Below are 24,275 nucleotides of genomic sequence, written 5' to 3' on the forward strand. Positions count from 1 at the left end.
CAAAGTAACCCAAAAGAATTCAGAATGCAGCAATGTATGAACAACTATTGCAAAGCATTCTGCTGAAAGGGGAGAGGGGTTTATGTAGGGAGAAGCAGATTGAAAACAGGTGTGTAAGTGATGATCTATATTCTGGTGAGGATGAACAAAAACGTGATTGGAGGGACATGGAGGTGTGGTGTGATCAGGATCTGGGATTGGTGCTCATATGGGTGTGGTCTCTTCCCTGTGACTGGTTGGATGCTGAGGGAGTGTGGTGGAACCCTATAATATTACATGGTGTAATTTCATCGTTTTTAAAAACTTTTCTCTCTCTCTCTCTCTCTCTCTCTCTCTCTCTCTCTCTCTCTCTCTCTCTTTTCATATAAAAAATTTAAAAAAAGTATAGAGGGAAAGAGAGGATAAAGGAAAGGAGGATGACAAAGATGTTATTCATCCTGTGCAATGTTGGAACCATAAATCTTCCAAATGATATTACTGTAGTATGAATAATGAATATTACTGTGGTATGAATATTAGATTGTTCTGTGTATCTGTGTGTGTTTTTAAAGTTTTTTCTTTTGTGAGATCTGTGGTAAATACTGTAACTCAGAAAAGAATAAATTGTCTCCGATGCTTATCTATACCTTACCTATACCTGCATAGCTGTTTCTGCCCAAAGTTAATTAGTCATTTTTGTTCCAGGGCAGTATATGACATTGAAATGTAAATTTCATTATTGTCCCTTATTCCATAATGGGGTAGCTTGTTATACAGCATAAATCATACTTCATACTTAACTCTTACTAGAGGGAAAAGAAAATGCATTGGCCGTGATTCAAATTACATTTAGCCCTTATTAGGGAATCATTAGTCTGAGTGCAGTGTCCATATCTTATAGAAAATATTTCATTATCTTCTTCCTCATTTTTTATACAATTACATCTATATTTAGCATATAATGCATAGTTTGCCAAATTAAACGTGAGTAGTATAATCAAATAAGCACACGGTACACAAATTATTTTATCTAATGTATTTTTAGAACCTTGTCTTAGAGCAGAATTAAAACTATAGCGGAACATATTACTGGAGATAGAAATGAGACGGACAGTAATCTCGCATACATAGTTCCTTTTGTTACTTCCGGGTTACAAGCAAGTTATATTTGGTGGTATGTAGTAATAGAGAACCGTGCGTGCTTTATGTTTATCACTTACCTCAATTAAATGGCTGCACCGTTCACAACAGGAACATCTATCACCGGAGAGATAAGTTCGGCGGCCACCGGAAACGTTAAATTTTTAACAGTTGCATCAACCGCTCAGGCGAGAGGCAAGAAAAGAGCCGCTAGTCCAGCCGTCCACCCAGCGCCGCAATCCAACAACAGTAACAGCAAAAGGAAAAAACTGCAGTCAGCTGTAGGGCCTAACCAAAGCCAGGTAAACTCGGTGGAATTAAGAGAGCCTTTTTATCGGTTTGCTAGTGTTAGCAGTCAGATGCAGCATTCCAGACATGATAGCTGTCTATAGTCCTTTCACCAGACCTGTTTGGTTTAGATTGTTTATTCGTCCCCCCAATAGTTGGTTTTATTTGTGTTTCAGGTTGCGCCGTTTGATTCAGCAGATGTAAGGTTGGTTACTGCAGTAGATGTCACTGTGCCGGTTGCAGAACCTGTTGGCAAGCGTCTGTCTTTTAAAGATCCCGGCTTTGTGGTAAGAATTTAGACAGAACCTCAAGTTACGCAGCCAAATTCAAAACGGAGGCACAAGCCTGTAAGCTTGACATAGTATGCTGCACTGGCTACTACGTAACCGTGAACACGATACCATTTCATTTGATCCACGCCTCTCTTCTTTCTGTAGCACTCCGGTATCGGAGGGGCGGCGGCAGGGAAGAAGAACCGGACATGGAAGAACCTGAAGCAGATTCAGGCAGTGGAGAGAGCACTGCCCTGGAACATCAGCCATCCCAGCTGTAAGCCTGAGTCCAAACTCGCCAACCTAAGTTTAAATGGGTTGTGGTTTTTTTAAAGAATTGAAATCATCATCTTCTAGAATTCTATTCTCTCCTCACTACTTCTGACAGATTATAATATAGATGCACCACCTTCCCTGAAGCCTCCTAAGAAGTACTCTGATATTTCAGGCTTACCGGTGAGTGTGCGTTGTGTGATTGAGACTCATTGAGTGCGTTGTGCGAATGAAGCCCATTCCTTATCGGTGTGGGTAGATAGCTCACCTTACCATGCTCTGTAAGCCGGTGTGGCTCAGGTAATAAACCTGTGTTTGTAAAATTCCTCGACTGTGTTGTTAATGGTTTTGGGCCACTTTTCTTCCCTCAGGCAAACTACACAGACCCTCAAACTAAACTACGCTTCACCTCATCTGAAGAGTTCTCATACATCCGCCTGCTACCCTCGGACGTGGTGGCGGGATACCTGGCCCTGCGAAAGGCCTCCTGCGTAGTGCCTTAAGAAAGCACCCGGCACTCAGCAAAACACCCCGGACAGCTGCACATGTGGACAATAATGGCATGTTGCAAAATGCACACAGCATGCTCAGTTGGAAGCACTGATATTTGTGGATTTGTGATTTGGTGGAGGACTTATTTGCATATTGCAGGCCCCACTTTGCAACAGTATCACTATTGCAAAGACCAATATTGCGAGAACAGTTAACAACGATGCATTGTGCAGCCCTGCTGCTAGGTATGTAAATAAAGGTAGACAGCAGCCTAATGAGGAGTTTAGTCCTTGACAGTGTAGTTGTTTATAATGTTAATTTCTATATTGCTGATATCTGTAGTTTTTGTATGGTTTGTTGTCCAAATATGAGTAAATTGTACTTTTAAGACTCATTCTGACAGGTCGGTCTAATGGATCAGTATCATAAGTTTAATTTGCTTGGTAAGAATGTTTGTCTTGTTTGGATATGAAGCCATAACTTAAAGAAGCCTGCAGTGCATGTTCATTGATATGTTTGAGCTTTGGCTGTGTTTTGCTACCCCCTGCTGTTGCCACTGTTAAAATGGTCTCTTAAGCTGTTGAATATATGAAAACAGATCAGGGTTTCATTAATTGTTTTTATTATATGATAAGCATAAGGCAGTGAGCATTTCACCCAATTAGTAATTTCAATTGAATTTCAAATAAAATACCCATTAATCTGTGAGATGGTCCACAGAGGATTTAAAGGAACCACAGCTAGATAATTATGAGAAATACCAACCCTGTGAACGGTGTGGGTACATCTTCAGGCATTTTGCATGAGGCAAAGACTTTGCCCTTGATGTTGCTTAGAAATGAATCACTATTTATAAAATGGGTATCATTGCATAAATATATTGATGAAATACAAATTCCCAGCAGTTATATTGTATGAGCTGGTGTCACTGCTATATGTTGCTACACCTCTTGCTTTCAGATGGATCTCAGCTAAGGCAGAATGTCTGCGACTCTCTCCCTATGCCTTCCATCAGAGTACTCAAGTGTGCTGTTTTTCATTACTGGATTAAATGGGGTCTTATTGTATAATGTTAATCTTGAATTTTTCTTTGGTGGCCCTTTATCTTGACCTCAAAAGCATCAGGCAGGCCCCAGTGAGCTTTGAACTCATGACACCTGGTTTACAAGACCACTGAGCTATAGAGCCTTACTCACTTGCCTTTTATCACGCGTCATCATGAAGGGCTCACCTCGTCACATGAATTGAACCACACCTAGACCGCCTGGCAGGTATTTAACTATGCTAATGCATCAGTGATAAATGCTAGCACTGTAGCACCAAACGATTCATAGACGCACTAATTATTTTTTCTCTGACTGCAGAAGTCAGGTGATTCATGGAAGGCATTCAGCAAGGCAGCATTACCAGCAATGATGTTGATGAGAACTTTATTCAAGAGCAGGAAGTGGAAGGCACTCAAGTAAAACAAGTTCAGTGGCTGAAGTTGGAAGATGTCGAGAAAGGAAAGATGTGCTTCCATGACTCTTGTTTGGTTCAGAGCTTCTGACTTTTCTGTTTGTTCCAAACCAAAATAGCAGGTGTGAAAGGTGCCTTTGTACATTGGTTTGAACCAAAGGATCAAAATTTGGTCCTACCAAAAGAGGTGGTCTCTGGTTCAGTTTGCAGTGTGAGAAGATTTTTCATCCTGAAAGAATGAGAGAGAGAAGATACGACAGGGTGTGAGAGCAATGCCACGTGAAGATAAAGAAACTGCATGTCCCTCTACAAACCAAACAATGTAAGGTTTATAGAGAGCCAATCCATGTAGATGGTGACAACAAAAAGCAGTGTGTGTACTGGAGTTGCTACTTTGAGGGACATTTTATCAGGCTGCAGAGTTCATCTATCTAAGGGACGTTATAGGTGGAGGCAGAATCAGGGGCTTGAATTCTTTGGTGTGTTTATTCAACAATGCGTACGATGGTTAATTTGCTTCCATGCAGAAGTGGGAACTGGTCTATTAGGTTTGTGAAGGAAGGGCAGAGTGTCAGTGGTCAGACACAAGTTAGTAGATGGCATCGTTTATCTCTTTGAAAGACAGAAGCCAAAATACGCAGCCTCTGTGGCTGAGGTGAGGGTAATTGGTTGGGAAGCACATATGAAGCCAGTAGAGGTAGGGTCTAGATGATTTGTGGCCGAGTCAATCACTTTGCTAATTGCTAAGTTTGGTTTTAGAAGGCATTCGCTAAGAGAAGCATACAATCCATCCACAATTAGCCGAAACACACCCAGTCCATCATGGAGAACCAGACCTTGACGACTTTGAGTAGACACCAATATCAGACTGATAAGTCATGTGTCACCATGAAGGGCTCACCCGTCACATGAATTGAACCACACCTATACCGTCTGGCAGGTATGTAACTATGCTAAGGCATCAGTGATAAATGCTAGCACTGCAGGGCCAAAAGATTTTAAAAAATCACTAAACACTTTTCCTCTGACTGCATTTATCCTCTTAAATTGGTGGAACTTCATTTTTCTTCATGATATACTTGTATATAGATAAATTACAATAAAGCCTATTCACTTGAAAACTGGAAACTGATGGAACAATTTACACCAAGAATTACACCTCACAATTCCACTAAAATATTAGGTACACTGACTATTACACCTCACAAGTGCCCTACAAGACATTAGTTACACTGACTATTACACCTCATACGTTCCCTACAAGACAGTAGTTACACTGAATATTACACCTCACAAGTGCCCTACAAGACAAGTTACACTGACTATTACACGTCACAAATGTTCTACAAGACTGAGTGGCCTGTTTGTGAGAATGAGTGGCCTATGAACTTCTAATTTAAAACTTTAGTCATCATGTGACATTTCATAAAAACGCCAAAATTCTTCATTATGATTTAACATTACACAGCTTGTTCATATGATGCTAGAAAGAAAATTAGGACAACAGGAAGTATATATGCAAGATCTTTACACAATTATTCAGAAACTAAAACCTAGTAGCAGTACTGACAGACCTGTTGCCAAAACAAGCTCAGTTGGAGAAGTAGTTCATATCGTCCAGAACCTACGTCACTCCAAGGCCACGGGATAAACTACTCAAAGTCGTCGATTTTTGGTTCTTCATGTAACAAGGACAAAAGCCAGTTCATGTTGTCCTTATTATCTTTCTAGCATCATATGAACAAGCTGTGTAATGTTAAAGCATAATGAAGCAGTTTGCCGTTTTTATGAACTAAAATGTCTCCTGTTGACTGAGGCTTTAAATGATAAGTTCTTAGGCCAATCATTCTCACGAACAGGCCACTCAGTCTTCTAGAACATTTGTGACATGTACATGGACAAGGATAAACTGCAGTTTACATGGAGAGCCAAACCTTGACGACTTTGAGTAGACACCAATATCAGACTGATAATACCTGAATTACAAGACCAGAGCGCTAACCACTGAGTAATGGAGAGTTGCATGACTGAGGCTCAGTGAACATCTCTAGGACAAGTGGGTGATAACACAGCAGCCATGCTGAAAGATGGTAAGTCTGTAGGGCTCTATCACCAACTGCCCGTGTGGGGACTGTTTTACTACAACTAAAACTAGAGTAAAAATAAAAGAACATAAACTTTAACAGTGCAAAGTTTTGGTAGAATTGGCAACCTGACCTGCTTAGTACCTGCTTAGTTTAAGCCATGTGTCAACACGCCCACAATTATCCAATCTGAAGTCTGCCCGTCCACAAACAGCCCATCCACAATCAGCCCAAACACACCCAGTCCATCCACAATGCTCACACTGTTTCTTGCATCGTTGAGTATGACAGCATCTGCTACTGAATTTTCCCCCATCTACTGGTGGATCCCCATCTTTTAAACACTCTCACTTCCTCTATTCCATCTTTGTATACACCTCCACCCTCCACCCTGACTGAATACACCTTAACACTGACTGAATAGACCTCCACCCTCCACCCTGACTGAATACATCTCCACACGGACAAGTTATAAATTCATAGAAAATTTGGTTTATTTGCAGATATAACTGGCAAAAGAAGAGAACAGCAGCAGGGTGTTTTGTGTTCACAGTGTTGACTATCCACTGTCCTCTGAAGACCAGAGACTGGCATGTGTCTTAAAGCAATCCCAATCAGATGACCTTAAGGTCAGGTGTAAAATGTGTCTACAGGCTGGACCAATAACGTTCATTTGGAAATGACATGAATGTGAGAAGTGTCCCGTCCTGCCAAATGGTGGGTAAGGCAATTAGGAGTTGTCAAATTACAGCCAGACAGACATGGTGAACTTATTTTAAGTTAAGACCTACCCTTATTCCTATTCTGCAATATTCCCCATTCTGAATGAGGCTATCCATGAGAGATAACCTGAATGTATAGCTACATTATGCCTTTGTTGAGAACTAAGTTACTGTTGAGATGAAGTTTTTCATATTTTGAAGCATTCCCTTGCCTGGATGACCTGACCTTTACTTGGATGTACTTTATTCTGACCTCAAAAGCATCCTCCAGGCCCCAGTGAGAATTGAACTCACAACCCCTGGTTTACAAGACCAGTGCTCTAACCACTGAGCTATGGAGCCTTAGTCGCTGTTTGCTAAGTCATGTGTCACATGAATTGAACCACACCTATACCGTCTGGCAAGTATGTAACTATGCTAATGCATCAGTGATAAATACTAGCACTGCAGGGCCAAAAGATTTTAAAAAATCACTAAACACTTTTCCTCTGACTGCATTTATCCTCTTAAATTGGTGGAACTTCATTTTTCTTCATGATATACTTGTATATAGATAAATTACAATAAAGCCTATTCACTTGAAAACTGGAAACTGATGGAACAATTTACACCAAGAATTACACCTCACAATTCCACTAAAATATTAGGTACACTGACTATTACACCTCACAAGTGCCCTACAAGACATTAGTTACACTGACTATTACGCCTCATACGTTCCCTACAAGACAGTAGTTACACTGAATATTACACCTCACAAGTGCCCTACAAGACTAGTTACACTGACTATTACACGTCACAAATGTTCTACAAGACTGAGTGGCCTGTTCGTGAGAATGAGTGGCCTATGAACTTCTAATTTAAAACTTTAGTCATCATGTGACATTTCATAAAAATGCCAAAATTCTTCATTATGATTTAACATTACACAGCTTGTTCATATGATGCTAGAAAGAAAATTAGGACAACAGGAAGTATATATGCAAGATCTTTACACAATTATTCAGAAACTAAAACCTAGTAGCAGTACTGACAGACCTGTTGCCAAAACAAGCTCAGTTGGAGAAGTAGTTCATATCGTCCAGAACCTACGTCACTCCAAGGCCACGGTTCTTCATGTAACAAGGACAAAAGCCAGTTCATGTTGTCCTTATTATCTTTCTAGCATCATATGAACAAGCTGTGTAATGTTAAAGCATAATGAAGCAGTTTGCCGTTTTTATGAACTAAAATGTCTCCTGTTGACTGAGGCTTTAAATGATAAGTTCTTAGGCCAATCATTCTCACGAACAGGCCACTCAGTCTTGTAGAACATTTGTGACATGTACATGGACAAGGATAAACTGCAGTTTACATGGAGAGCCAGACCTTGACGACTTTGAGTAGACACCAATATCAGACTGATAATACCCGAATTACAAGACCAGAGCGCTAACCACTGAGTAATGGAGAGTTGCATGACTGAGGCTCAATGAACATCTCTAGGACAAGTGGGTGATAACACAGCAGCCATGCTGAAAGATGGTAAGTCTGTAGGGCTCTATCACCAACTGCCCGTGTGGGGACTGTTTTACTACAACTAAAACTAGAGTAAAAATAAAAGAACATAAACTTTAACAGTGCAAAATTTTGGTAGAATTGGCAACCTGACCTGCTTAGTACCTGCTTAGTTTAAGCCATGTGTCAACACGCCCACAATTATCCAATCTGTAGTCTGCCCGTCCACAAACAGCCCATCCACAATCAGCCCAAACACACCCAGTCCATCCACAATGCTCACACTGTTTCTTGCATCGTTGAGTATGACAGCATCTGCTACTGAATTTTCCCCCATCTACTGGTGGATCCCCATCTTTTAAACACTCTCACTTCCTCTATTCCATCTTTGTATACACCTCCACCCTCCACCCTGACTGAATACACCTTAACACTGACCGAATAGACCTCCACCCTCCACCCTGACTGAATACATCTCCACACGGACAAGTTATAAATTCATAGAAAATTTGGTTTATTTGCAGATATAACTGGCAAAAGAAGAGAACAGCAGCAGGGTGTTTTGTGTTCACAGTGTTGACTATCCACTGTCCTCTAAAGACCAGAGACTGGCATGTGTCTTAATGCAATCCCAATCAGATGACCTTAAGGTCAGGTGTAAAATGTGTCTTCAGGCTGGACCAATAACGTTCATTTGGAAATGACATGAATGTGAGAAGTGTCCCGTCCTGCCAAATGGTGGGTAAGGCAATTAGGAGTTGTCAAATTACAGCCAGACAGACATCGTGAACTTATTTTAAGTTAAGACCTACCCTTATTCCTATTCTGCAATATTCCCCATTCTGAATGAGGCTATCCATGAGAGATAACCTGAAGGTATAGCTACATTATGCCTTTGTTGAGAACTAAGTTAGTGTTGAGTTGAAGCTGTTCATATTTTGAAGCATTCCCTTGCCTGGATGACCTGACCTTTACTTGGATGTACTTTATTCTGACCTCAAAAGCATCCTCCAGGCCCCAGTGAGGATTGAACTCACGACCCCTGGTTTACAAGACCAGTGCTCTAACCACTGAGCTATGGAGCCTTAGTCGCTGTTTGCTAAGTCATGTGTCACATGAATTGAACCACACCTATACCGTCTGGCAGGTATGTAACTATGCTAATGCATCAGTGATAAATGCTAGCACTGCAGGGCCAAAAGATTTTAAAAAATCACTAAACACTTTTCCTCTGACTGCGTTTATCCTCTTAAATTGGTGGAACTTCATTTTTCTTCATGATATATTTGTATATAGATAAATTACAATCAAGCCTATTCACTTGAAAACTGGAAACTAATGGAACAATTTACACCAAGAATTACACCTCACAATTCCACTAAAATATTAGGTACACTGACTATTACACCTCACAAGTGCCCTACAAGACATTAGTTACACTGACTATTACACCTCATACGTTCCCTACAAGACAGTAGTTACACTGAATATTACACCTCACAAGTGCCCTACAAGACTAGTTACACTGACTATTACACGTCACAAATGTTCTACAAGACTGAGTGGCCTGTTCGTGAGAATGAGTGGCCTATGAACTTCTAATTTAAAACTTTAGTCATCATGTGACATTTCATAAAAACGCCAAAATTCTTCATTATGATTTAACATTACACAGCTTGTTCATATGATGCTAGAAAGAAAATTAGGACAACAGGAAGTATATATGCAAGATCTTTACACAATTATTCAGAAACTAAAACCTAGTAGCAGTACTGACAGACCTGTTGCCAAAACAAGCTCAGTTGGAGAAGTAGTTCATATCGTCCAGAACCTACGTCACTCCAAGGCCACGGGATAAACTACTCAAAGTCGTCGATTTTTGGTTCTTCATGTAACAAGGACAAAAGCCAGTTCATGTTGTCCTTATTATCTTTCTAGCATCATATGAACAAGCTGTGTAATGTTAAAGCATAATGAAGCAGTTTGCCGTTTTTATGAACTAAAATGTCTCCTGTTGACTGAGGCTTTAAATGATAAGTTCTTAGGCCAATCATTCTCACGAACAGGCCACTCAGTCTTGTAGAACATTTGTGACATGTACATGGACAAGGATAAACTGCAGTTTACATGGAGAGCCAGACCTTGACGACTTTGAGTAGACACCAATATCAGACTGATAATACCCGAATTACAAGACCAGAGCGCTAACCACTGAGTAATGGAGAGTTGCATGACTGAGGCTCAATGAACATCTCTAGGACAAGTGGGTGATAACACAGCAGCCATGCTGAAAGATGGTAAGTCTGTAGGGCTCTATCACCAACTGCCCGTGTGGGGACTGTTTTACTACAACTAAAACTAGAGTAAAAATAAAAGAACATAAACTTTAACAGTGCAAAATTTTGGTAGAATTGGCAACCTGACCTGCTTAGTACCTGCTTAGTTTAAGCCATGTGTCAACACGCCCACAATTATCCAATCTGTAGTCTGCCCGTCCACAAACAGCCCATCCACAATCAGCCCAAACACACCCAGTCCATCCACAATGCTCACACTGTTTCTTGCATCGTTGAGTATGACAGCATCTGCTACTGAATTTTCCCCCATCTACTGGTGGATCCCCATCTTTTAAACACTCTCACTTCCTCTATTCCATCTTTGTATACACCTCCACCCTCCACCCTGACTGAATACACCTTAACACTGACCGAATAGACCTCCACCCTCCACCCTGACTGAATACATCTCCACACGGACAAGTTATAAATTCATAGAAAATTTGGTTTATTTGCAGATATAACTGGCAAAAGAAGAGAACAGCAGCAGGGTGTTTTGTATTCACAGTGTTGACTATCCACTGTCCTCTAAAGACCAGAGACTGGCATGTGTCTTAATGCAATCCCAATCAGATGACCTTAAGGTCAGGTGTAAAATGTGTCTTCAGGCTGGACCAATAACGTTCATTTGGAAATGACATGAATGTGAGAAGTGTCCCGTCCTGCCAAATGGTGGGTAAGGCAATTAGGAGTTGTCAAATTACAGCCAGACAGACATGGTGAACTTATTTTAAGTTAAGACCTACCCTTATTCCTATTCTGCAATATTCCCCATTCTGAATGAGGCTATCCATGAGAGATAACCTGAAGGTATAGCTACATTATGCCTTTGTTGAGAACTAAGTTAGTGTTGAGTTGAATCTGTTCATATTTTGAAGCATTCCCTTGCCTGGATGACCTGACCTTTACTTGGATGTACTTTATTCTGACCTCAAAAGCATCCTCCAGGCCCCAGTGAGGATTGAACTCACGACCCCTGGTTTACAAGACCAGTGCTCTAACCACTGAGCTATGGAGCCTTAGTCACTGTTTGCTAAGTCATGTGTCACATGAATTGAACCACACCTATACCATCTAGCAGGTATGCTAATGCATCAGTGATAAATGCTAGCACTGCAGGGCCAAAAGATTTTAAAAAATCACTAATCACTTTTCCTCTGACTGCGTTTATCCTCTTAAATTGGTGGAACTTCATTTTTCTTCATGATATACTTGTATATAGATAAATTACAATCAAGCCTATTCACTTGAAAACTGGAAACTAATGGAACAATTTACACCAAGAATTACACCTCACAATTCCACTAAAATATTAGGTACACTGACTATTACACCTCACAAGTGCCCTACAAGACATTAGTTACACTGACTATTACACCTCATACGTTCCCTACAAGACAGTAGTTACACTGAATATTACACCTCACAAGTGCCCTACAAGACTAGTTACACTGACTATTACACGTCACAAATGTTCTACAAGACTGAGTGGCCTGTTCGTGAGAATGAGTGGCCTATGAACTTCTAATTTAAAACTTTAGTCATCATGTGACATTTCATAAAAACGCCAAAATTCTTCATTATGATTTAACATTACACAGCTTGTTCATATGATGCTAGAAAGAAAATTAGGACAACAGGAAGTATATATGCAAGATCATTACACAATTATTCAGAAACTAAAACCTAGTAGCAGTACTGACAGACCTGTTGCCAAAACAAGCTCAGTTGGAGAAGTAGTTCATATCGTCCAGAACCTACGTCACTCCAAGGCCACGGGATAAACTACTCAAAGTCGTCGATTTTTGGTTCTTCATGTAACAAGGACAAAAGCCAGTTCATGTTGTCCTTATTATCTTTCTAGCATCATATGAACAAGCTGTGTAATGTTAAAGCATAATGAAGCAGTTTGCCGTTTTTATGAACTAAAATGTCTCCTGTTGACTGAGGCTTTAAATGATAAGTTCTTAGGCCAATCATTCTCACGAACAGGCCACTCAGTCTTGTAGAACATTTGTGACATGTACATGGACAAGGATAAACTGCAGTTTACATGGAGAGCCAGACCTTGACGACTTTGAGTAGACACCAATATCAGACTGATAATACCCGAATTACAAGACCAGAGCGCTAACCACTGAGTAATGGAGAGTTGCATGACTGAGGCTCAATGAACATCTCTAGGACAAGTGGGTGATAACACAGCAGCCATGCTGAAAGATGGTAAGTCTGTAGGGCTCTATCACCAACTGCCCGTGTGGGGACTGTTTTACTACAACTAAAACTAGAGTAAAAATAAAAGAACATAAACTTTAACAGTGCAAAATTTTGGTAGAATTGGCAACCTGACCTGCTTAGTACCTGCTTAGTTTAAGCCATGTGTCAACACGCCCACAATTATCCAATCTGTAGTCTGCCCGTCCACAAACAGCCCATCCACAATCAGCCCAAACACACCCAGTCCATCCACAATGCTCACACTGTTTCTTGCATCGTTGAGTATGACAGCATCTGCTACTGAATTTTCCCCCATCTACTGGTGGATCCCCATCTTTTAAACACTCTCACTTCCTCTATTCCATCTTTGTATACACCTCCACCCTCCACCCTGACTGAATACACCTTAACACTGACCGAATAGACCTCCACCCTCCACCCTGACTGAATACATCTCCACACGGACAAGTTATAAATTCATAGAAAATTTGGTTTATTTGCAGATATAACTGGCAAAAGAAGAGAACAGCAGCAGGGTGTTTTGTGTTCACAGTGTTGACTATCCACTGTCCTCTAAAGACCAGAGACTGGCATGTGTCTTAATGCAATCCCAATCAGATGACCTTAAGGTCAGGTGTAAAATGTGTCTTCAGGCTGGACCAATAACGTTCATTTGGAAATGACATGAATGTGAGAAGTGTCCCGTCCTGCCAAATGGTGGGTAAGGCAATTAGGAGTTGTCAAATTACAGCCAGACAGACATGGTGAACTTATTTTAAGTTAAGACCTACCCTTATTCCTATTCTGCAATATTCCCCATTCTGAATGAGGCTATCCATGAGAGATAACCTGAAGGTATAGCTACATTATGCCTTTGTTGAGAACTAAGTTAGTGTTGAGTTGAATCTGTTCATATTTTGAAGCATTCCCTTGCCTGGATGACCTGACCTTTACTTGGATGTACTTTATTCTGACCTCAAAAGCATCCTCCAGGCCCCAGTGAGGATTGAACTCACAACCCCTGGTTTACAAGACCAGTGCTCTAACCACTGAGCTATGGAGCCGTAGTCACTGTTTGCTAAGTCATGTGTCACATGAATTGAACCACACCTATACCGTCTAGCAGGTATGCTAATGCATCAGTGATAAATGCTAGCACTGCAGGGCCAAAAGATTTTAAAAAATCACTAATCACTTTTCCTCTGACTGCGTTTATCCTCTTAAATTGGTGGAACTTCATTTTTCTTCATGATATACTTGTATATAGATAAATTACAATCAAGCCTATTCACTTGAAAACTGGAAACTAATGGAACAATTTACACCAAGAATTACACCTCACAATTCCACTAAAATATTAGGTACACTGACTATTACACCTCACAAGTGCCCTACAAGACATTAGTTACACTGACTATTACACCTCATACGTTCCCTACAAGACAGTAGTTACACTGAATATTACACCTCACAAGTGCCCTACAAGACTAGTTACACTGACTATTACACGTCACAAATGTTCTACAAGACTGAGTGGCCTGTTCGTGAGAATGAGTGGCCTATGAACTTCTAATTTAAAACTTTAGTCATCATGTGACATTTCATAAAAACGCCAAAATTCTTCATTATGATTTAACATTACACAGCTTGTTCATATGATGCTAGAAAGAAAATTAGGACAACAGGAAGTATATATGCAAGATCATTACACAATTATTCAGAAACTAAAACCTAGTAGCAGTACTGACAGACCTGTTGCCAAAACAAGCTCAGTTGGAGAAGTAGTTCATATCGTCCAGAACCTACGTCACTCCAAGGCCACGGGATAAACTACTCAAAGTCGTCGATTTTTGGTTCTTCATGTAACAAGGACAAAAGCCAGTTCATGTTGTCCTTATTATCTTTCTAGCATCATATGAACAAGCTGTGTAATGTTAAAGCATAATGAAGCAGTTTGCCGTTTTTATGAACTAAAATGTCTCCTGTTGACTGAGGCTTTAAATGATAAGTTCTTAGGCCAATCATTCTCACGAACAGGCCACTCAGTCTTGTAGAACATTTGTGACATGTACATGGACAAGGATAAACTGCAGTTTACATGGAGAGCCAGACCTTGACGACTTTGAGTAGACACCAATATCAGACTGATAATACCCCCCGAATTACAAGACCAGAGCGCTAACCACTGAGTAATGGAGAGTTGCATGACTGAGGCTCAATGAACATCTCTAGGACAAGTGGGTGATAACACAGCAGCCATGCTGAAAGATGGTAAGTCTGTAGGGCTCTATCACCAACTGCCCGTGTGGGGACTGTTTTACTACAACTAAAACTAGAGTAAAAATAAAAGAACATAAACTTTAACAGTGCAAAATTTTGGTAGAATTGGCAACCTGACCTGCTTAGTACCTGCTTAGTTTAAGCCATGTGTCAACACGCCCACAATTATCCAATCTGTAGTCTGCCCGTCCACAAACAGCCCATCCACAATCAGCCCAAACACACCCAGTCCATCCACAATGCTCACACTGTTTCTTGCATCGTTGAGTATGACAGCATCTGCTACTGAATTTTCCCCCATCTACTGGTGGATCCCCATCTTTTAAACACTCTCACTTCCTCTATTCCATCTTTGTATACACCTCCACCCTCCACCCTGACTGAATACACCTTAACACTGACCGAATAGACCTCCACCCTCCACCCTGACTGAATACATCTCCACACGGACAAGTTATAAATTCATAGAAAATTTGGTTTATTTGCAGATATAACTGGCAAAAGAAGAGAACAGCAGCAGGGTGTTTTGTGTTCACAGTGTTGACTATCCACTGTCCTCTAAAGACCAGAGACTGGCATGTGTCTTAATGCAATCCCAATCAGATGACCTTAAGGTCAGGTGTAAAATGTGTCTTCAGGCTGGACCAATAACGTTCATTTGGAAATGACAAGAATGTGAGAAGTGTCCCGTCCTGCCAAATGGTGGGTAAGGCAATTAGGAGTTGTCAAATTACAGCCAGACAGACATCGTGAACTTATTTTAAGTTAAGACCTACCCTTATTCCTATTCTGCAATATTCCCCATTCTGAATGAGGCTATCCATGAGAGATAACCTGAAGGTATAGCTACATTATGCCTTTGTTGAGAACTAAGTTAGTGTTGAGTTGAAGCTGTTCATATTTTGAAGCATTCCCTTGCCTGGATGACCTGACCTTTACTTGGATGTACTTTATTCTGACCTCAAAAGCATCCTCCAGGCCCCAGTGAGGATTGAACTCACGACCCCTGGTTTACTAGACCAGTGCTCTAACCACTGAGCTATGGAGCCTTAGTCGCTGTTTGCTAAGTCATGTGTCACATGAATTGAACCACACCTATACCGTCTGGCAGGTATGTAACTATGCTAATGCATCAGTGATAAATGCTAGCACTGCAGGGCCAAAAGATTTTAAAAAATCACTAAACACTTTTCCTCTGACTGCGTTTATCCTCTTAAATTGGTGGAACTTCATTTTTCTTCATGATATATTTGTATATAGATAAATTACAATCAAGCCTATTCACTTGAAAACTGGAAACTGATGGAACAATTTACACCAAGAATTACACCTCACAATTCCACTAAAATATTAGGTACACTGACTATTACACCTCACAAGTGCCCTACAAGACATTAGTTACACTGACTATTACACCTCATACGTTCCCTACAAGACAGTAGTTACACTGAATATTACACCTCACAAGTGCCCTACAAGACTAGTTACACTGACTATTACACGTCACAAATGTTCTACAAGACTGAGTGGCCTGTTCGTGAGAATGAGTGGCCTATGAACTTCTAATTTAAAACTTTAGTCATCATGTGACATTTCATAAAAACGCCAAAATTCTTCATTATGATTTAACATTACACAGCTTGTTCATATGATGCTAGAAAGAAAATTAGGACAACAGGAAGTATATATGCAAGATCATTACACAATTATTCAGAAACTAAAACCTAGTAGCAGTACTGACAGACCTGTTGCCAAAACAAGCTCAGTTGGAGAAGTAGTTCATATCGTCCAGAACCTACGTCACTCCAAGGCCACGGGATAAACTACTCAAAGTCGTCGATTTTTGGTTCTTCATGTAACAAGGACAAAAGCCAGTTCATGTTGTCCTTATTATCTTTCTAGCATCATATGAACAAGCTGTGTAATGTTAAAGCATAATGAAGCAGTTTGCCGTTTTTATGAACTAAAATGTCTCCTGTTGACTGAGGCTTTAAATGATAAGTTCTTAGGCCAATCATTCTCACGAACAGGCCACTCAGTCTTGTAGAACATTTGTGACATGTACATGGACAAGGATAAACTGCAGTTTACATGGAGAGCCAGACCTTGACGACTTTGAGTAGACACCAATATCAGACTGATAATACCCCCCGAATTACAAGACCAGAGCGCTAACCACTGAGTAATGGAGAGTTGCATGACTGAGGCTCAATGAACATCTCTAGGACAAGTGGGTGATAACACAGCAGCCATGCTGAAAGATGGTAAGTCTGTAGGGCTCTATCACCAACTGCCCGTGTGGGGACTGTTTTACTACAACTAAAACTAGAGTAAAAATAAAAGAACATAAACTTTAACAGTGCAAAATTTTGGTAGAATTGGCAACCTGACCTGCTTAGTACCTGCTTAGTTTAAGCCATGTGTCAACACGCCCACAATTATCCAATCTGTAGTCTGCCCGTCCACAAACAGCCCATCCACAATCAGCCCAAACACACCCAGTCCATCCACAATGCTCACACTGTTTCTTGCATCGTTGAGTATGACAGCATCTGCTACTGAATTTTCCCCCATCTACTGGTGGATCCCCATCTTTTAAACACTCTCACTTCCTCTATTCCATCTTTGTATACACCTCCACCCTCCACCCTGACTGAATACACCTTAACACTGACCGAATAGACCTCCACCCTCCACCCTGACTGAATACATCTCCACACGGACAAGTTATAAATTCATAGAAAATTTGGTTTATTTGCAGATATAACTGGCAAAAGAAGAGAACAGCAGCAGGGTGTTTTGTGTTCACAGTGTTGACTATCCACTGTCCTCTAAAGACCAGAGACTGGCATGTGTCTTAATGCAATCCCAATCAGATGACCTTAAGGTCAGGTGTAAAATGTGTCTTCAGGCTGGACCAATAACGTTCATTTGGAAATGACAAGAATGTGAGAAGTGTCCCGTCCTGCCAAATGGTGGGTAAGGCAATTAGGAGTTGTCAAATTACAGCCAGACAGACATCGTGAACTTATTTTAAGTTAAGACCTACCCTTATTCCTATTCTGCAATATTCCCCATTCTGAATGAGGCTATCCATGAGAGATAACCTGAAGGTATAGCTACATTATGCCTTTGTTGAGAACTAAGTTAGTGTTGAGTTGAAGCTGTTCATATTTTGAAGCATTCCCTTGCCTGGATGACCTGACCTTTACTTGGATGTACTTTATTCTGACCTCAAAAGCATCCTCCAGGCCCCAGTGAGGATTGAACTCACGACCCCTGGTTTACTAGACCAGTGCTCTAACCACTGAGCTATGGAGCCTTAGTCGCTGTTTGCTAAGTCATGTGTCACATGAATTGAACCACACCTATACCGTCTGGCAGGTATGTAACTATGCTAATGCATCAGTGATAAATGCTAGCACTGCAGGGCCAAAAGATTTTAAAAAATCACTAAACACTTTTCCTCTGACTGCGTTTATCCTCTTAAATTGGTGGAACTTCATTTTTCTTCATGATATATTTGTATATAGATAAATTACAATCAAGCCTATTCACTTGAAAACTGGAAACTGATGGAACAATTTACACCAAGAATTACACCTCACAATTCCACTAAAATATTAGGTACACTGACTATTACACCTCACAAGTGCCCTACAAGACATTAGTTACACTGACTATTACACCTCATACGTTCCCTACAAGACAGTAGTTACACTGAATATTACACCTCACAAGTGCCCTACAAGACTAGTTACACTGACTATTACACGTCACAAATGTTCTACAAGACTGAGTGGCCTGTTCGTGAGAATGAGTGGCCTATGAACTTCTAATTTAAAACTTTAGTCATCATGTGACATTTCATAAAAACGCCAAAATTCTTCATTATGATTTAACATTACACAGCTTGTTCATATGATGCTAGAAAGAAAATTAGGACAACAGGAAGTATATATGCAAGATCATTACACAATTATTCAGAAACTAAAACCTAGTAGCAGTACTGACAGACCTGTTGCCAAAACAAGCTCAGTTGGAGAAGTAGTTCATATCGTCCAGAACCTACGTCACTCCAAGGCCACGGGATAAACTACTCAAAGTCGTCGATTTTTGGTTCTTCATGTAACAAGGACAAAAGCCAGTTCATGTTGTCCTTATTATCTTTCTAGCATCATATGAACAAGCTGTGTAATGTTAAAGCATAATGAAGCAGTTTGCCGTTTTTATGAACTAAAATGTCTCCTGTTGACTGAGGCTTTAAATGATAAGTTCTTAGGCCAATCATTCTCACGAACAGGCCACTCAGTCTTGTAGAACATTTGTGACATGTACATGGACAAGGATAAACTGCAGTTTACATGGAGAGCCAGACCTTGACGACTTTGAGTAGACACCAATATCAGACTGATAATACCCGAATTACAAGACCAGAGCGCTAACCACTGAGTAATGGAGAGTTGCATGACTGAGGCTCAATGAACATCTCTAGGACAAGTGGGTGATAACACAGCAGCCATGCTGAAAGATGGTAAGTCTGTAGGGCTCTATCACCAACTGCCCGTGTGGGGACTGTTTTACTACAACTAAAACTAGAGTAAAAATAAAAGAACATAAACTTTAACAGTGCAAAATTTTGGTAGAATTGGCAACCTGACCTGCTTAGTACCTGCTTAGTTTAAGCCATGTGTCAACACGCCCACAATTATCCAATCTGAAGTCTGCCCGTCCACAAACAGCCCATCCACAATCAGCCCAAACACACCCAGTCCATCCACAATGCTCACACTGTTTCTTGCATCGTTGAGTATGACAGCATCTGCTACTGAATTTTCCCCCATCTACTGGTGGATCCCCATCTTTTAAACACTCTCACTTCCTCTATTCCATCTTTGTATACACCTCCACCCTCCACCCTGACTGAATACACCTTAACACTGACCGAATAGACCTCCACCCTCCACCCTGACTGAATACATCTCCACACGGACAAGTTATAAATTCATAGAAAATTTGGTTTATTTGCAGATATAACTGGCAAAAGAAGAGAACAGCAGCAGGGTGTTTTGTGTTCACAGTGTTGACTATCCACTGTCCTCTAAAGACCAGAGACTGGCATGTGTCTTAATGCAATCCCAATCAGATGACCTTAAGGTCAGGTGTAAAATGTGTCTTCAGGCTGGACCAATAACGTTCATTTGGAAATGACATGAATGTGAGAAGTGTCCCGTCCTGCCAAATGGTGGGTAAGGCAATTAGGAGTTGTCAAATTACAGCCAGACAGACATCGTGAACTTATTTTAAGTTAAGACCTACCCTTATTCCTATTCTGCAATATTCCCCATTCTGAATGAGGCTATCCATGAGAGATAACCTGAAGGTATAGCTACATTATGCCTTTGTTGAGAACTAAGTTAGTGTTGAGTTGAAGCTGTTCATATTTTGAAGCATTCCCTTGCCTGGATGACCTGACCTTTACTTGGATGTACTTTATTCTGACCTCAAAAGCATCCTCCAGGCCCCAGTGAGGATTGAACTCACGACCCCTGGTTTACAAGACCAGTGCTCTAACCACTGAGCTATGGAGCCTTAGTCGCTGTTTGCTAAGTCATGTGTCACATGAATTGAACCACACCTATACCGTCTGGCAGGTATGTAACTATGCTAATGCATCAGTGATAAATGCTAGCACTGCAGGGCCAAAAGATTTTAAAAAATCACTAAACACTTTTCCTCTGACTGCGTTTATCCTCTTAAATTGGTGGAACTTCATTTTTCTTCATGATATATTTGTATATAGATAAATTACAATCAAGCCTATTCACTTGAAAACTGGAAACTGATGGAACAATTTACACCAAGAATTACACCTCACAATTCCACTAAAATATTAGGTACACTGACTATTACACCTCACAAGTGCCCTACAAGACATTAGTTACACTGACTATTACACCTCATACGTTCCCTACAAGACAGTAGTTACACTGAATATTACACCTCACAAGTGCCCTACAAGACTAGTTACACTGACTATTACACGTCACAAATGTTCTACAAGACTGAGTGGCCTGTTCGTGAGAATGAGTGGCCTATGAACTTCTAATTTAAAACTTTAGTCATCATGTGACATTTCATAAAAACGCCAAAATTCTTCATTATGATTTAACATTACACAGCTTGTTCATATGATGCTAGAAAGAAAATTAGGACAACAGGAAGTATATATGCAAGATCATTACACAATTATTCAGAAACTAAAACCTAGTAGCAGTACTGACAGACCTGTTGCCAAAACAAGCTCAGTTGGAGAAGTAGTTCATATCGTCCAGAACCTACGTCACTCCAAGGCCACGGGATAAACTACTCAAAGTCGTCGATTTTTGGTTCTTCATGTAACAAGGACAAAAGCCAGTTCATGTTGTCCTTATTATCTTTCTAGCATCATATGAACAAGCTGTGTAATGTTAAAGCATAATGAAGCAGTTTGCCGTTTTTATGAACTAAAATGTCTCCTGTTGACTGAGGCTTTAAATGATAAGTTCTTAGGCCAATCATTCTCACGAACAGGCCACTCAGTCTTGTAGAACATTTGTGACATGTACATGGACAAGGATAAACTGCAGTTTACATGGAGAGCCAGACCTTGACGACTTTGAGTAGACACCAATATCAGACTGATAATACCCGAATTACAAGACCAGAGCGCTAACCACTGAGTAATGGAGAGTTGCATGACTGAGGCTCAATGAACATCTCTAGGACAAGTGGGTGATAACACAGCAGCCATGCTGAAAGATGGTAAGTCTGTAGGGCTCTATCACCAACTGCCCGTGTGGGGACTGTTTTACTACAACTAAAACTAGAGTAAAAATAAAAGAACATAAACTTTAACAGTGCAAAATTTTGGTAGAATTGGCAACCTGACCTGCTTAGTACCTGCTTAGTTTAAGCCATGTGTCAACACGCCCACAATTATCCAATCTGTAGTCTGCCCGTCCACAAACAGCCCATCCACAATCAGCCCAAACACACCCAGTCCATCCACAATGCTCACACTGTTTCTTGCATCGTTGAGTATGACAGCATCTGCTACTGAATTTTCCCCCATCTACTGGTGGATCCCCATCTTTTAAACACTCTCACTTCCTCTATTCCATCTTTGTATACACCTCCACCCTCCACCCTGACTGAATACACCTTAACACTGACCGAATAGACCTCCACCCTCCACCCTGACTGAATACATCTCCACACGGACAAGTTATAAATTCATAGAAAATTTGGTTTATTTGCAGATATAACTGGCAAAAGAAGAGAACAGCAGCAGGGTGTTTTGTGTTCACAGTGTTGACTATCCACTGTCCTCTAAAGACCAGAGACTGGCATGTGTCTTAATGCAATCCCAATCAGATGACCTTAAGGTCAGGTGTAAAATGTGTCTTCAGGCTGGACCAATAACGTTCATTTGGAAATGACATGAATGTGAGAAGTGTCCCGTCCTGCCAAATGGTGGGTAAGGCAATTAGGAGTTGTCAAATTACAGCCAGACAGACATCGTGAACTTATTTTAAGTTAAGACCTACCCTTATTCCTATTCTGCAATATTCCCCATTCTGAATGAGGCTATCCATGAGAGATAACCTGAAGGTATAGCTACATTATGCCTTTGTTGAGAACTAAGTTAGTGTTGAGTTGAAGCTGTTCATATTTTGAAGCATTCCCTTGCCTGGATGACCTGACCTTTACTTGGATGTACTTTATTCTGACCTCAAAAGCATCCTCCAGGCCCCAGTGAGGATTGAACTCACGACCCCTGGTTTACAAGACCAGTGCTCTAACCACTGAGCTATGGAGCCTTAGTCGCTGTTTGCTAAGTCATGTGTCACATGAATTGAACCACACCTATACCGTCTGGCAGGTATGTAACTATGCTAATGCATCAGTGATAAATGCTAGCACTGCAGGGCCAAAAGATTTTAAAAAATCACTAAACACTTTTCCTCTGACTGCGTTTATCCTCTTAAATTGGTGGAACTTCATTTTTCTTCATGATATATTTGTATATAGATAAATTACAATCAAGCCTATTCACTTGAAAACTGGAAACTGATGGAACAATTTACATCAAGAATTACACCTCACAATTCCACTAAAATATTAGGTACACTGACTATTACACCTCACAAGTGCCCTACAAGACATTAGTTACACTGACTATTACACCTCATACGTTCCCTACAAGACAGTAGTTACACTGAATATTACACCTCACAAGTGCCCTACAAGACTAGTTACACTGACTATTACACGTCACAAATGTTCTACAAGACTGAGTGGCCTGTTCGTGAGAATGAGTGGCCTATGAACTTCTAATTTAAAACTTTAGTCATCATGTGACATTTCATAAAAACGCCAAAATTCTTCATTATGATTTAACATTACACAGCTTGTTCATATGATGCTAGAAAGAAAATTAGGACAACAGGAAGTATATATGCAAGATCTTTACACAATTATTCAGAAACTAAAACCTAGTAGCAGTACTGACAGACCTGTTGCAAAAACAAGCTCAGTTGGAGAAGTAGTTCATATCGTCCAGAACCTACGTCACTCCAAGGCCACGGGATAAACTACTCAAAGTCGTCGATTTTTGGTTCTTCATGTAACAAGGACAAAAGCCAGTTCATGTTGTCCTTATTATCTTTCTAGCATCATATGAACAAGCTGTGTAATGTTAAAGCATAATGAAGCAGTTTGCCGTTTTTATGAACTAAAATGTCTCCTGTTGACTGAGGCTTTAAATGGTAAGTTCTTAGGCCAATCATTCTCACGAACAGGCCACTCAGTCTTGTAGAACATTTGTGACATGTACATGGACAAGGATAAACTGCAGTTTACATGGAGAGCCAGACCTTGACGACTTTGAGTAGACACCAATATCAGACTGATAATACCCCCCGAATTACAAGACCAGAGCGCTAACCACTGAGTAATGGAGAGTTGCATGACTGAGGCTCAATGAACATCTCTAGGACAAGTGGGTGATAACACAGCAGCCATGCTGAAAGATGGTAAGTCTGTAGGGCTCTATCACCAACTGCCCGTGTGGGGACTGTTTTACTACAACTAAAACTAGAGTAAAAATAAAAGAACATAAACTTTAACAGTGCAAAATTTTGGTAGAATTGGCAACCTGACCTGCTTAGTACCTGCTTAGTTTAAGCCATGTGT

General features: G+C 40.5%; 1 protein-coding gene and 8 non-coding genes across 9 annotated transcripts; 1 reads left to right on the top strand and 8 right to left on the bottom strand.

The window, feature by feature from the left end:
• Positions 1-1,111: 1,111 nt before the first annotated feature.
• ino80c (INO80 complex subunit C) lies at positions 1,112-3,514 on the top strand. Its single transcript, XM_027001095.3, has 5 exons — positions 1,112-1,421; positions 1,584-1,694; positions 1,845-1,956; positions 2,068-2,135; positions 2,324-3,514. Exons 1-5 carry the CDS (start codon positions 1,209-1,211, stop codon positions 2,453-2,455), a joined length of 636 nt encoding a protein of 211 aa, XP_026856896.2. The 5' UTR covers positions 1,112-1,208; the 3' UTR covers positions 2,456-3,514.
• Positions 3,515-6,977: 3,463 nt separating this feature from the next.
• Positions 6,978-7,050, bottom strand: trnat-ugu (transfer RNA threonine (anticodon UGU)). The gene has a single exon. It is a non-coding gene; the product is annotated as a tRNA-Thr (tRNA).
• A 2,167-nt stretch (positions 7,051-9,217) lies between these two features.
• Positions 9,218-9,290, bottom strand: trnat-ugu (transfer RNA threonine (anticodon UGU)). The gene has a single exon. It is a non-coding gene; the product is annotated as a tRNA-Thr (tRNA).
• A 2,197-nt stretch (positions 9,291-11,487) lies between these two features.
• trnat-ugu (transfer RNA threonine (anticodon UGU)) lies at positions 11,488-11,560 on the bottom strand. Its single transcript has one exon. It is a non-coding gene; the product is annotated as a tRNA-Thr (tRNA).
• A 2,189-nt stretch (positions 11,561-13,749) lies between these two features.
• Positions 13,750-13,822, bottom strand: trnat-ugu (transfer RNA threonine (anticodon UGU)). The gene has a single exon. It is a non-coding gene; the product is annotated as a tRNA-Thr (tRNA).
• Positions 13,823-16,014: 2,192 nt separating this feature from the next.
• trnat-agu (transfer RNA threonine (anticodon AGU)) lies at positions 16,015-16,087 on the bottom strand. The gene has a single exon. It is a non-coding gene; the product is annotated as a tRNA-Thr (tRNA).
• Positions 16,088-18,287: 2,200 nt separating this feature from the next.
• On the bottom strand, positions 18,288-18,360 carry trnat-ugu (transfer RNA threonine (anticodon UGU)). Its single transcript has one exon. It is a non-coding gene; the product is annotated as a tRNA-Thr (tRNA).
• A 2,197-nt stretch (positions 18,361-20,557) lies between these two features.
• Positions 20,558-20,630, bottom strand: trnat-ugu (transfer RNA threonine (anticodon UGU)). Its single transcript has one exon. It is a non-coding gene; the product is annotated as a tRNA-Thr (tRNA).
• A 2,197-nt stretch (positions 20,631-22,827) lies between these two features.
• On the bottom strand, positions 22,828-22,900 carry trnat-ugu (transfer RNA threonine (anticodon UGU)). The gene has a single exon. It is a non-coding gene; the product is annotated as a tRNA-Thr (tRNA).
• Between the last annotated feature and the right edge of the window lie 1,375 nt (positions 22,901-24,275).

Source organism: Electrophorus electricus, chromosome 1 (genome assembly GCF_041902795.1).
Source record: "Electrophorus electricus isolate QZ-2024a chromosome 1, ASM4190279v1, whole genome shotgun sequence".
Taxonomy (NCBI): Eukaryota; Metazoa; Chordata; class Actinopteri; order Gymnotiformes; family Gymnotidae; genus Electrophorus; species Electrophorus electricus.